Source organism: Pogona vitticeps, chromosome 6 (genome assembly GCF_051106095.1).
Source record: "Pogona vitticeps strain Pit_001003342236 chromosome 6, PviZW2.1, whole genome shotgun sequence".
NCBI lineage: Eukaryota > Metazoa > Chordata > Lepidosauria > Squamata > Agamidae > Pogona > Pogona vitticeps.
The window spans coordinates 83,005,199-83,020,725 of NC_135788.1; the positions used below are offsets into that span (position 1 = coordinate 83,005,199).

The 15,527-nt window shown below is 38.8% G+C and overlaps 1 protein-coding gene across 2 annotated transcripts in view; it reads right to left on the reverse strand.

The window, feature by feature from the left end:
• EIF2AK3 (eukaryotic translation initiation factor 2 alpha kinase 3) overlaps positions 1-15,256 on the reverse strand; it is a 33,967-nt gene extending 18,711 nt beyond the window's left edge. For both annotated transcript variants that reach the window (XM_073004019.2, XM_020807187.3), the window contains exons 1-3: positions 14,825-15,256; positions 8,832-8,961; positions 867-1,061 (exon numbers count right to left, since the gene is read on the reverse strand). In XM_073004019.2, coding sequence (XP_072860120.2) covers positions 867-1,061; positions 8,832-8,961; positions 14,825-15,120 — 621 coding nt within the window. In that variant the 5' untranslated portion in view covers positions 15,121-15,256. The remainder of the gene's footprint in view (positions 1-866; positions 1,062-8,831; positions 8,962-14,824) is intronic.
• Positions 15,257-15,527: the final 271 nt, after the last annotated feature.

Sequence of the window (15,527 nt, forward strand, 5' to 3'; positions counted from 1 at the left end):
AGCAAAGTTTTTAGCTTGTGCAGCAAAACCTGTTCTTCAGAATCTATTTGATTAGCCTAACTTTGATGTGTCTTTCATCAACAAGATAAAACAAAGCATTGGTTCTTAACCTTGGGTTACTCAGGTGTTTTGGACTGCAACTCCCAGAAGCCTTCACCATCAGCTGTGCTGGCTGGGGTTTCTGGGAGTTGCAGTTCAAAAACACCTGAGTAACAAAGGTTAAGAACCTCTGCAACAAAGCACATGTATTCACAAGTAATTTCACTGAACCTCGTAAATTTTACGTGCTTCTTCTGGGTTGTCTGAAAATGGATAATACCCCACTGCACATTTATGCACATGCAAGAGAAACTGTTGAAGTTGCTGTGTTTCATCACAGCAAATTGAGAAGATGCTGGGCAGGTACCGAGTGCATGATCAGATGCATAACCAGGATACAAATAACCACTTGTTGAACAGCTATTGCAACTTTTGCAATTCCTCTTGTGCACAACATTTTTATCACACAGAATCATGGTCAGTATTAACTAAATAATTGCACATTTTGATATATTTATTCATTTATGCCCCACATATACTTGGGAGGTCTAGCTCACTCACAACAAACATGTAACTCAAACAATCTTTCTAAAATAGAGAAAAAGTAATGAAACATTTGTCTCCTACAAAATATATTGCTGAGAGTAGCATCCATTACCGTGTATTACAAAGACAAAAAACAGAATGCATGTATCTTCTCTCAGAGCCAAACCTGAAATAATGTGGTTCTATCAAATGTGAAGCACCTGCCATAATTTGATTCTGTCTCTGAAAAGCATTTCAATTTCCAGAAAAAGAATGTGTACTGCCAAATATTAACTTTTTACCTTTCCTGAATATGAGCTCAGTCCATATGTTGTCAAGGATTTTCCTCCAACAAGAACAACATCATCCCCAAATTTGTAGGATGATTCAAGAAGAGATTCAACAGTGAAAGGAACAGCTTCCATGCTCTCTCTGTCACGGTCCCACTGGAAAAGGTCTCCATCCAAGGATGGAATTATCATCTTATTCCCAAACACCTACAAAGTATTAAAACAGAAATACAGCACTATATTGTGGGGAAGACACAATGCCAATCAAGAGCTACACAATAAATTTAACACATAGCAATACTTAGATTTGATTTATATAATCTCTTTATACAAATTCAGCAAGTTATCATAAAAAATAAAACTACATTGTCAAGTAAGATGAAATATAAGCAGTTTTCTTTTAAAAAAATACAGATGACAGAGGAGAATAAGATTTGCGCAGTGTCATACTTGCCCAGAATGTAATTAGTTTAACTCAGTTTTTAAAAAAGAAAATTCCTAAAAACTTGGCAGGAGAAATTATAACTTCCTAAATATTATGTTACCACTTAAACAACTAAAGCAACAGGATCATAACATATTTAGAGCCTTGAATATTCCAGAAATTGTAACACTGATTATATCTATTGTGTTATCCACCTACTTTTAGTATGACAAAGATGGAAATTCCAGTTAGCACCGTAGAAAGTGCAGTGGTTAAAATCCTGTTGCTCAGCACAGTAGGCTGAAACCAGAGTAGGCCCACTGAATTAATGGCTGAAATCCTGTTGCACAACTATGCTGTGCACAAATGGTAATAACGTCATTACCAGGCAACATTAACATCGAGTTCATTTTACCGTATTTTTCGCTCCGTAAGACGCACCTTTCCATAAGACACACCAATTTTTTAGGAGCAAACAGGAAAATATAATCTGTTTTCTTTGCTCCATAAGACGCACAGACTTTCCACCCCCCTGTTTTGTGGGGGGAAAGTGTGTCTTATGGTGCGAAAAATACGGTAATTTAAATCTTGATATCCTACCCCCTTCAGATTCTGAAGTATCCTAAGGATCCCCTTCTTCCTTGGGGAAGTCTTCGGAGGACTTGGGATGGTGGGGAGAAAGACTTTAACATCGGAAGATTGCCACCAAATCCCATCAATGAAGAAATGTTAAAAATACTTTATTTAAGAAACACTGAAGTAGGGCAACCATAGTAAAAAAATCACATGTAAGATAACATAGTAACAGCAATAATGCTGTGCAAAGCAAGAATAATAACGATAATGCAACAAAGTACAGGACAGCAGAATAAAGGCAAAATAAATGAGATAAGGCCTGCAGCATTTTCTTTTCTTCCAGAAGCCCTGAAAGAAATTCAGTGGGTGGTTCCAAGTAAGAATGGAGTACCAACCCACGGGTGGCCTACAAGTGAGGGTCCCTGAACAAAGACATCAAGGTCTTCATACATCTTTGGCTAATATAATATTATTGGCACCTGCAGGTCAACTAGAAACATCCATAGCAGTTTCGCTTATTTAATTTATTCTTCCCTAATTCACAGAGCAAATTAGTGACTGAGACTGTGATAAGAAAATGTCTCACTAACTGACAAAATGACAACAGTGATATCTTCAAAGCATGAGCAAAGTAGTTGTATGTGCGATTAACTGGTTTACAACTTCAGTGACCCTGTTTTTAACTGATAACCTTCAAGAGAGCAAAGTGGTTTCACCACATACCCCCAGCTTCCTATGTCTGAAAATAGGCCTTGACCTAATGTAAAGATAGTCTTTATACTGGCTTTGAATTGATGCAGCTGGGATAAACACATGTCTTTATCAGATAATCATTTGTCAGGTCATGCAAAGGACATGGATGAGAAGCAAAGCTATGAAACAGAACCACCTTCCAAAGGAGGCTCCAATAAAGGCCTGGGCAAAGATGGAAGGTATGGACATACCAAGCTTGGGCACAGAAGGAACAGCTGGCAAAATCCTGTTCACGCAGACATAACATACAGTTATATCTGCATAAATGTGCTGGGCATTATGCCTAGAAACAAGGAACTGCACAACTGGGCACGTCCCTGGCAGGACCAAGTGTGCTATATACCAGTGGATAGCGCTTCTGTCTCCAACACTATTGTAGCAACGGCAGGCAGAACAATGAGTTGTACCTGCAAAACTATACAACAGGATTTTACACCACTACATCTTTCTTCATCATGACAAAAATGTTCCATTTAATACTATCCTGACAATATGTCTGGATCAATCCACAGTTCTTATAGTTCACAGGTCATTTGAGTTTAGTAATGCAAATCCTTTATATGGACTTTAGATCCATCAGAAATGTTATATAAATGGTATTTGGGCACTATAATCTTTTTAGTGTTCTTTTCCAGCCTTCTTCTAATTGTTATAATCATCATCATTACCATCATCTTAAAACAATCCATGGTGAGTACCACAGTCTGCTCTCTAGATTGTTTTGGCTGAGTGAATACAGTTTTTACATCTATTACTTATTACATATTCTACAGCATTTGCCATGGCCCTACATTTTAAACATTTTATTTCCATACACAATTGGATGAATTAATGAAGACCAAGAAATTACAAAAAAAATACAAAATACAGTTTATCTTTCAAAATGAGAAAACAATTGCAAGAAACAGAAACATTTAGTAGGCAAAGAAGCTGGAGACCAGTTTGGATGCAACACAACAGCCCTGTTTAGAGTTGACAAGACAGCCACAAAAATGACTTTAAATATTACAGCAGTTAAATGGGATCAAGCGTTTAATTTTTTTAAAAAAATCATTGGGGCAATCTGATTGATCCAAGAATCCTTCAGTCTTAGAGAAAACAAATCCAAAGAACTCTGTGAACAAGAGAAGGCCATTTCTCCCACCTCAAATTCTAAGATTAATGGTAACAGGACAAGAAAAAAATACATCCACAAATACTAATAGCTATCATGTGATCTGCTTCTTTTATTATTTCAAACATACTGTGGGTCATTAACTAGCATGCAGGACTGCAGTTGAACATTAAAAAGACAAAAATAATGACTACAGAACAACTACACAACTTAAATGCTGGCAATGAAGAGATTGAAATATTTAAGAGATTGTGTTTGCCTGGTTCAGTCATCAATCCAAATGGAGTCTGCAACCAAGAAATCAGAAGACGACTGAAACTAGGAAGGGCAGCAATGAAATAATTAGGAAAAATCATCTAGTTTAAGGATGTGTCACTGGAGACGAGGACGACAATCATTCACACTATTGTATTACTGACCACTATGTATTGGTGGTGTGAAAGCGGGACACTAAAGAAGGCTGATAGGAAAAAATGTTGATTCACTTGAAACATGGTGCTGATTGAGAACTTTGCAGATATCCTGGATTTCCAGAAGGATGACCAAGTGGGTCCCAGATCAAATAAAGTGTGAACTATCTCTGGAAGAAAAAATGTTGAAACTGAGGCTGTCCTAATCTGGGCACATCACGAGAAGACCGGATTCTCTGGTAAAGATAATAATGCTGGAAAAGGTGAAAGACAGCAGAAAATGAGGAAGGCCAAATACAAGATAGACTGATTCCCTAAAGTAAGCCACAGATGTGAGTTTGCAAGCGCTGAACAGGGCAGCTGAGGACAGAACATTTTGGAAATAGCTCATTCACAGCGGGTCGCCTTAAGTTGGAGGCGACTTGACGGCACATAACAACAATAACTAGGATGTCAGCAGCAACTACTGTACCTGCTAACAAAGCAGAATACAACTACTACAAAAAGACCATTTCTAAAAGAAAATGCAAATTACTGAAGGAGCAGCTAAACCAACATTCAATCAGTGAAACCAACATAATAACTCTCCTGGAGAAAACCCACAATGAAACCATGTTATAAACACCAGTTAATCATTTTGCCTGTACAGGAATAAAAGCGTTTTCATGAAAAATAATTCATACTGCTTTAGGGATTGCTTTACAAAATATTATTATCATAAATAACTTAAAAAATTTATCAAGAACCTATAACTGATAATCCAGTCATAAACTGAAAGGATTACACTATTGCTTCTGGTCAGGATAAATCAATGCCTGTAGAGTCATTACAACTCCAGAAGTTAAAAACTAGACTTTTCTTGGACAATAAAGGCTAAGAGAATCCCTTTCACATGCTCCTATTTGCTTCCCCACATTACCTATGGGAGGAGAAAAGAATGCATAAATCATGTGATGAGATCACCAGAGCTTTCAGCAAGGGGGGGGGTCATGAGGTCCCCTGGCATTAGGAGGAGAACCAAGCAATGTCTGTGGTGAGGAGGCAGAAAGGCATTTCACTGGAGGCAGTAAGAATCAGCAGAGGCATGCAAGTGAGATAAAGAAATGACATCACCCCTCCTTCCCCTTTCTGCTAAAGCATTACCTCACCTACTAATGTAAGCATGAGTCATCTAGGAAGTAATCTACAATTATTTTGATACATAGAATGTAGGTTACCACAAGATACTTCACCATATCTCATGAACTATCACTAAGTGATTTTTTCCCCAACTTCACTGAACAAAAAAAACATTGTAATTCCTTCCAATACCAAATCCAAGCAGTCAAAAAATGTACACTTGGAAAAGAAACAATGTCCTGGCTTCAATATAAGGCCTCCCTCTGGACCCAGAAGCACACAAGTCAGAATGAAATAAATAAAAAATAATGAACGTCCTGCACTAGTTTGCAAACTTAAACAAGACATACACTGCTGTTAGCAGCCCAAGATAGACTGCAATACTCTATTGCAGAATGCCACTTGTATCAATATAAATGTTACACAGCGCACCTTTGACACACAGCAATGCTTTACAGTCTACATCCCAATCCCAAAGAAGGGCAGTGCCAAAGAATGCTCCAACTACCATACAATTGCACTCATTTCGCACGCTAGCAAGGTTATGCTCAAAATCCTACAAGGTATGTTTCAAAAGTATGTGGACCGAGAACTCCCAGAAGTACAAGCTGGATTTCGAAGGGGCTGAGAAATGAGAGAACAAATTGCTAACATGCACTGGATTATGGAGAAAGCCAGAGAGTTCAAGAAAAACATCTACTTCTGCTTCATTGACTACGCAAAAGCCTTTGACTGTGTGGACCAGAGCAAACTATGGCAAGTTCTTAAAGAAATGGGAGTGCCTGATCACCTTATCTATCTCCTGAGAAATCTATATGTGAGACAGGAAGCAACAGTTAGAACTGGATATGGAACAACTGATCGGTTCAAAATTGGGAAAGGAGTATGACAGGGCTGTATATTGTCTCCCTGCTTATTTTATTTATATGCAGAATACATCATGCGAAGGGCAGGACTAGAGGAATCCCAAAACGGAATTAAGATTGCCAGAAGAAATATCAATAACCTCCGATATGCAGTTGATACCCCTCTGATGAAAGTAAGGAGAAATTAAAGACCCTCATAATGAGGGTGAAAGAGGAGAGCACCAAAAATGGTCTGAAGCTCAACATCAAAAAAATTAAGATTATGGCCACTGGCCCCATCACCTCCTGGCATACAGAAGGGGAAGATATGGAGTTAGTGACAGATTTTACTTTCCTGGACTCCATGATCACTGCAGATGGTGACAGCAGTCACGAAATTAAAAGACTCCTACTTCTTGGGAGGAGAGTGACGACATACCTAGACAACATCTTAAAAAGCAGAGACATCACCTTGCCGACAAAGGTCCGCATAGTCAAAGCTATGGTTTTTTCAGTAGTGATATATGGAAGTGAGAGCTGGACTATAAAGATGGCTGACCTCTGAAGAATTGATGCTTTTGAATTGTGGTACTGGAGGAGACTCTTGAGAGTCCTCTGGACTGCAAAGAGAACAAACCTATCCATTCTGAAGGAAATCAACCCTAAGTGCTCATTGGAAGGACAGATCCTGAAGCTGAGGCTCCAATACTTTGGCCATCTCGTGAGAAGAGAAGACTCCCTGGAAAGACCCTGATGTTGGGAAAGTATGAAGGCAAGAGGAGAAGGAGAAGACAGAGGACAAGAAGTCTGAACAGTGTCATTGAAGCTAGCAACATGAATTTGACCAAACTCCGGGAGGCAGTGGAAGACAGGAGGGCCTGGCGTGCTCTGGTCATGGGGTCACAAAGAGTCGGACACAACAACAACAATGCTTTACAACATTAATCAAAAATTCTACAGGCATAGATGTTTATATTGAAGTTAATGCCTATGCACACAAATTCAGAATTATGTATTCTTCATTAAGGATAATGCTTTAATAATGTGTAAAGGAGGCATAACAATTAGAAGTTGTACACAGATCAAGCAGTCCATGATTTCTAAAGTTTTTGGCTGAAAGGATCTTAGAACCTGGATTCCAGTAAATCACTTTTCAGGATCATAATTAAGTAAATAAGGCATGAAGCAAAAGCTTGGGCATAGGAAAGCATATTTCTATTGTACACATCTGATGAACTCAGCTGCTATATACTATAAGCTTTGTGTCAAATAAAATGTCTTATATATTTCAAATGTCATTAGACTGCATTGTATTTTTTTCCTTTTGGATGACACTGTTTAATGAGACTAGGTATCGCTCTGCTAACATGATTTCTTTTGTCAGTTAAGACTTTGCCTATTGTGTTAACAAAGAGTTAGAGGACCAAACTGTCATTTTGTAATTTAATGTAATTATCATTTGTTAAATCCACTGGCTAATTAAATGGAACAAAACTCCACAATAACTCATGCAACACTACTTTATCACCAAAACTAAAAGAGGCGTCTTACTCATCAAAATCCATATTTTTACCACATTTTGAGTTTTTTACTACAACATACTACACATGATTTATAAATATATCTGTGTGGAGTAATGAATATTTTTAGAAGTTAGAAAACATTGCCCAAAATTTGGTTGCCCAACTAGTCACCCACAACTCAAGTTTGTGCCTGCACAAGTTGCACTAATGCTGAGGTGGAAATGCTATCCATAAAGCACTTCTGCACACACACTGCATAGTCAAGCCAGGGACATGTGACCAAATGCACACGTTAATAGATCAGCTCCTTGTTGCCAGCATAAATGTCTGGTATATTTTTGCCAATGTAACTTTGTGAACAGGATTTTGCCCAATTTTTGGCTACCAAGACCAGACATAATTAGTGAAACTCTCCTTAAAATGCTAACTTCTAAGAAATTATTTAAAATGCAATGAGTTAAAAAGGCAGGTTAGAAATAAATAAATAAATAAATAAATAAATAAATAAATAAATAAATAAATAAATAAATAAATAAATACATGAAGTGTAATGTTTTCAAGATGGACTCCAAATGATGTTTAATCCTTTTTGGAAGCCTCTTCTGTTCTTAGTACTGTTACAAATAAAGCAACCAAAACTACAAAGTCAGGCAGAGCCAAGGTAGCTAAGAATGATTTTTTTAAAAAAAGATTTAAATCATGATTTAAATTTTAAAAATGACTTTTTAATTTAAATCATTTTAAAAAATCCAGTTTTTTATATTTAAATCATGACTGAAATCAAATCCATCCTGGACAGAGATAGAGAATAGTTACTTTAGGCAAACCATCCCATCCCACCGAAGGTGTGACCAAAGAGGAAATCAAGTCTCAGACATTTCAAATGTGTCTTTTGAAAACTTAAGTCAGAAAATTTGGGGGTCGGACCCATGGACTATATGTGATCTAATATTGAATAAATGTAAGCTAAACTTCTATAAATTTGTATTTTTTTTATTTGCACATTTTGATATCCAAAATTTGTTAGTTCGTCTGTAAGGTATAATTTCCAGATTCTTTTAAGCCAAGAGGTGAAATCAAAACAATCCTTATTTAGTAGTTCTTTCTTTTAACCAGTGCTCTTCACACTATTTATATGTACACAAAACAGGCGTTATAACAGAAAAGAGGGTTATGTCTTCCAAAACTCAATGACTCAACACAACAGACTTACCTCTGGTTTACTAAGGCTAGATGAGACAAGAGAACCTGATCCAACATCCAGGTCCCACTGTTTTCTACCATTGTTTTCTGGGTCTAAAGCGGCAATCCGTCCATCCAAAGTACTTATAATTACTAGTGATCTGTAAATAAAAGAGATGCCCGGAGGCAAGAACTTTTATACCAAACACTGAACCTTTTCCATGTGAGACATAAAACCTTAAAGATAACAAAGAACACATTTTCAAATTATTATTCTGTACAGTCACATTTTTCTAGCTCACTTCCTATCTTCTTCCTTGTCATGTTTCAGCTTCTCAAAACAAGCAAGTAAACAACAAGACAAGTAGTAGTACTGGCAACCAACTTAATCTGGAAACAGAAAAACTTTTCAATCTCAACCTGCAAGTTGAAGATCAATTATCTACAATAAACCATAACAATTTTGCAACAAGGCAGTTACATAAAATCTAATATATAGTTATAAATGTTTCAAGTTTCTATTTTGATGATGAACATTTTATTTTCTTGTCAATTTCTCATGCTTTGTATTTGACAATGGACTTGGAATAATTGCTGGCCTGCACAATACTCTATGGGAGGGGAGAGGCAGAGTAAGAAGTGTTAGTATGGCTGCAATGACAACATGATACACTTTTGCAGTACAAGAGTTGGATTATCCTGCTACAATGGCTAGATGCAGAATCATTTACTATATTTTTAATTAGCTAGTTCTGTTGTGTTCTCATACAGACCAAACTCCAAGACAATGCCTTCTGATTTTTTTTTTTTGCTGGACCAAGTTTCTCTAGCAAGTAGACTAAACTCATGCTCTTCTCTAAGAAGTGCTTAATTTGCCCTCATTAAATCATAGTGTTATAGACCAAGTTTTTATTTTTAATGATTACTCAGGATTCTGTCTCTTCATTATAACATACAATATCTGCAATCCTGTTGAGGTGCTTAAAATTCATTCCTTGAAAGACAACTCCCATGAACGATCTACCATTATTTATTTCAGAAGACAAACTATACTCTGATACAATAATATCCAATAAAATAACTTCTATCATACAGTACAGCCATTCTCCATTTTTTTTATTTTTCTCTGCTTTTAATTGTATTTACTGTATTATCATTTTATCTTCACTGCACTTTATGATTTTGGATTTTCACCCCTATGTATTAATGTTGCTATTTCGTTATTTTTTTGTTATAAACCATCCAGAATGGCCTTGGCTGCCAGATGGGTAGGGTGGGATATATATCAAAATAAATAAATAAATAAATAAATAAATAAATAAATAAATAAATAAATAAATAAATAAATAAATAAATAAATAAATAAATAAATAAATAAATAAATAAATAAATAAATAAATAAATAGAGCTGTGAGCAAACAATTCCATGGTCAAAATGTACTGGTTTGTTTAAACAGTTACAGTCACAAGACTACTCCAGCTATCTTATGCCCAATAATGAAGCCACATGATTTTGAAACAGGAACAAAATACTTATCTTGAGCCACAGTTAAATATTAAACATATTTTCAGTTCTGTGGATAATTTCACACATACAGTTGATGCCCCAGCATATTAACAGATCTATCATCACTACTTTCTCAGAATGGTAAGCTGTTAAATAAAGCATCATGCACGCAGGTCATATATGTGAAGCCTCACTCAAACAAAGCAGCAAACCACAGCTGGGCTTCACTCTGGAATATGTAGACCATGGGAAAGGCAAATAAATGTGGTCTGAGTCAATGGACACTTCCCATATCAGGCCAACAATGCCACATGTCAGGTTAACATTCTATTCAGAAGCTCCTCCAACAGAATAACTGTTTTATATGCAAGCATAAAAGGAGGGAATGTTTGTCCTGTTTTTTTAAAGGAAAAAGACCACATACATACTTATCACACTAATATGGAGGCTGGAAAATAGCTAAGGCAGCAAGAAAAGAGGAAGAGCAAATATGAGATAGATTGGTTCCATAAATAAAGCCTCAGGCTTGAATTTATAAGAGCTGAGCAGGGTTGTTGAAGGCACGACATTTCGGAGGTCATATGGCCGACCACAAGTTGTAGATTACTTGATGTAACAAGAACAACAGATTTCATCCTCTTCCAAATTTTGAAATGTTAGCCTTTACCCAAACTGTTCATATTAGAGAAAGATACACATGGAAATAAATGAACTGTATGTGTTTTTAAAATATATGCTTTTTGTATTGTTTTTAAATTGCAGAATGATACAGATACTGGTTAGAGTTTTCTACTGGGGTAGCATAAGGTTGGCACAGGGACATGGTGACAACTGCTGGTTAAACTGCAGAAGCCTCTGTACTGCAAGGTCAGAAGACCAGCCATCGTAAAATCAAATCCATGCGACGGAGTGAGCTCCCGTCGCTTGTCCTAGCTCCTGCCAACCTAGCAGTTCAAAAGTATGTAAAAATGCAAGTAGATAGATACCTCGGTGGGAAGGCAACAGCGTTCTCTGTCTAGTCGCGCTGGCCATGTGACCGCGGAAAATTGTCTTCTGACAAATGCTGGCTCTACAGCTTGGAAACGGGGATGAGCACCGCCCCCTAGAGTTGGACATGACTGGACTAAATGTAAAGGGGAACCTTTACCTGATAAGGTCAGCACGACTTATGCAGCAAATTGTCGCTAACTGATGAGGATCTAGAAAGCTTCTTGGTTATGCAATTAGCCACATGGCTAGATACAAACCCAAACACCTTGTCAATTAGCTATATCAAATTATGCAAATAATACGCAAACATCAGCAAGATTCTTGCCATCAGACAAAACAAACCAGAGGCTGAATAAATGTGGAAATGACATGGTCACAATATTGGAGTATAGGCCAGAGAAGCTGGCTGGACAGCTCCATGGATTAGAGCAGTGGTCCCCAACCTTGGGCCTCCAGATGTTCTTGGACTACAACTCCCAGAAGTCTCCACTACCACCTCTGCTGGTTAGGATTTCTGGGAAATGAAGTCCAAAAACATCTGGAGGCCCAAGGTTGGAGACCACTAGATTAGAGGACTTGGCTGTGGAGCCAGGGTCACCAGTTCAATTTCCCATTGTGTTTCCCAACAGAAGAACTGGCTTGCTCAGCAGTTCATAGTCCCCAAGTGTCATGAGAATGAAGGACTGGTAAACCATTTGTGAGTGCTTTATACCTAGAAAACTTTGGGATGGGTTGCCATAAGTCACAATTGACTTGACAGCCCATAATTATAACAAGTGAGTGCAATCAGATCAATTCTGACTTATGGTGACCATTTTTCCAGGGTTTTCTGGGTAGAGAATACTCAGACGTGGTTTACCATTTTCTTCTTCTGGGGGCATCCTGGGACTGTGCAGCTTGCCCCAAGACCACACAGGCTGGCTCTTCTGGGAGGCACAGGCTACGCTGCAGTAGCATCTGAATTCATTAAGCCAAGGTGACAAGCTCATTTGTGTAATGTACTATTGCAGTACATCTAGTTTTCAGCAAAAACTGAAAAAATAAAAAGCACACTTTAAATGACTAATTACCAAAAGCAGTCTAACAATACTAATTTTATTTTATATCAACTGGACTGAGCAATGAGTTGCTTTACTAGGAAGATCAGGCTGTGTTCTTGGAAATATGTTCCACTGAACCCCAGGTGGGATTTGGTGATAAAATTGTAGCATTAGCAATGATAAAAGATAGTTCCTTCTAATTTTCAAACTTAATAAAATGAACTGGAAGAAGGTTGGTTTTTTATCCAGTATTGGCATTATCAAAACACTCCACAGGAACAGAGAAAAAAACACTTTACTTCATCTACTTAATAGCTGTTTGTTTAAGAAATGCTTTTTAAAAAATTAAATCCCAAAACAGGGTTTATAAACTCAATATACTGCAAAAATAATAAAGATATCAATAAAAGAGAAACAAGATAATTATTTAAAAAATAACACATTAAAAATTATAAGTAACCAACAATAGTAACAATCCAAATAATAATTATGGCAAAAGAAGTATTTGACTAATTGTTGAACACACTATCTGCCTGCATAATGTGAGCTGGGAAACCACTCATGGTTGATCTGATAACAGTGAAGCCCTTCTTCAGTACTGACCACAAATGAACCTCATTACATTCAGTACAGAAGGATTCCCTCTCAGGGTAGCATGACAGGGATAATTTATACATAACAAAATGATATCAAAGGAAAACTGGCCACAAGCTCTTTAGGACTTTAGAAATCAAAGCTAACAACTTGCACACAGCTCAGTAGCTCATTGGCAGCCAGTGCTGGTCTTTCAGCACAAGGATTCCGTATAGGAGCTCCATACAAGCTGCATTACAATAGCCCAGCACTGAAATTTTCAAAGCATGGACTGCTACAGATATCAGATATCCCTCTCTAGGAATGGTCATAGCTGTTGTACCAAATAAAGCTGACAGTAGGCATCCTTTACTACTGAGGCTACTTTAGACTCAGGCTACACACCTGTCACTGCATAAGGAACACCACTCTATTCAGGGTAGGCAGATAACCAAACTCTTAGATCAGGGAACTACTGAACTTCAGGGCCTCCATCTTTCACAGTCACTAAACCCAGCTCACCACTATATTCAGTTACATTCTCTTTATTTTACAGGAAATCGTTACTTAAAATGGCAGCAAGTAAAGATACAGACCACAAAATTCTTTGTTTGCACAGTGCCTTACATATGCCATATCAGCACATAACTATCGCTGTTACAAGAGGCACAAAAATATATACTCATTAATGATTGTAATCATTGTTTTTTAAACATTACATTCCTTCTTGAAGTTTCAGCATATGCTTTCCAGTCTGTATGTGGACAAATTAATGTCAAACATTCAAAGTTTCTCTCCAATTCTTCTGCATGCAACACAGACATTTGCTGTCATCACTGCCCCCAAGAAATCCACTGCCAAATTATTATCTAAATTAATCATTCTATACTGGTGAAATTAAACCAAATAAAGACATTCACTGAAAGCCTAAGAACAGATCTATTCAGAACCTACTAGTAGGCAAGCGCAATCCTACTACAACATACAGTAGAAGCATTTGAAAACAGGAAACCAGTGTTTCTTGCTAGATTCTTACAAAGAAGCAAGATAGTAGGCATTATTAGCTGCGTAGGAAGGATGTGGTAAGAACTCACACACCTTGTCCCTTAACTGCCTTGTCTGCCAAGCTACATATTTCTGGTACCCTGATAACCTGTAAAAAGAAAAGTAGCACCTTACCATATTACAGTACTTAAAGGAAGCATTTTAATGACCATAAGTGAGCAAAAGAAGACTCAGAGAACATCTAACCTGTGGGACTTAAGTCCCGCTGATTTTAACATCTGTTCTAAGCATAGAATTTAACCTAAATCCAACTTTACATTAAGAACCCAAGACTCACCTTGCACATGAACAGCTACAGACACTGAGAAAGTTAAGTGAAAACCTAGCAACTATGGTTAGTGTATTGGCATTTGACCAGATTCATCCTGGGATAAGCAAGGCGCTCATTGGCCAACGTTGGACCAACTCCCTTTTCTTAATCACACAAAAACAAGAAATAAAGAAGACAACCTATTATATCCCACACCTGGCTTTTGGGCGAAAGGGGTCAACAAAAGCGATAACGGAACTAACCCCTGCCCGACACTGCTAGGTTTTCTGCATGATGCACAGCATTGTTGCCACCAGAAAAATGCTACGGTTGTTCGGAAAACGCCCCTTAGTCCGCTACTCGAGGGGAAAGGAATTGAGCATAATTGCAATAGGCTTGGACAAAGAGTGACTTCCGATGATACTGCGACTTCCATCATCCGTCACCGAAGGCTATCCGAACAAAGGGTGATGGGAACCTTGGTAGTCCAAACAACCTCGGTGGGGGGGACACACATTCCCCGTCCTTGTTAAAGAAGGAGAATTGGCTGAAGCAACAACAGCACCTTTTTATAGCGATCATCATCCTTCCCGCCTCACCTGCGACCGTGGCTCCGGGGTTGCGCCTCCACCGCTTCCTCCTCCTGCTGCTGCTCCCCGGAGGAGGACGTCGCCTGGGCCACTCCGCTCGCCTCATCGTCCTCGACGGTCACGTCGGCTACCGCCGGGAGGGCGGCCGCTGCAGCGCCCCCGAATCCTAGTCCGGGCTGGCGGGCCCCCTCCGAAATTGCCGCCGCCGCCTCCCTCAGGGGGACGCAGAGCGGCAGAAGGAGCCACAGCAGCACCAGGGCGGCGGAAGGACCGAGCCGGACGCTCGGGCCTCGCGGCCCTGGCATGAAGCGGCCCTCCCTCCACTCGCCTCAAACACGTCGTTAGAGCATACGAACCCCCCGTAGAGTCCCGGCACCACACCTGCCCAATGGGACTGCAAACTGGGCTCGGTCCGTTTCCCTCCTCGCTCTGAACTCTCTCCACTGCGCAGTCGCACTCCCGTACGACAACCAAACTGCTTACGCTTTCCTTGTACCACCCCATTTTGGCCACGTACCGGCGCCCTTCTTCACAACCTACCCCACTTCCTTTTACAGGGACCTGCTGTCATGTCATGCGTCTACCCAATCGCCGAACCCTAATGTGGAAGGCGTATCGGTGACACCGCCCCTTCAAGAAAGGCGGGCAGCGCGTGATGTTTGTCAACACGGAGACTGAGCCAATGACAAAGAAGTTTCTAACTTTCGCTCAC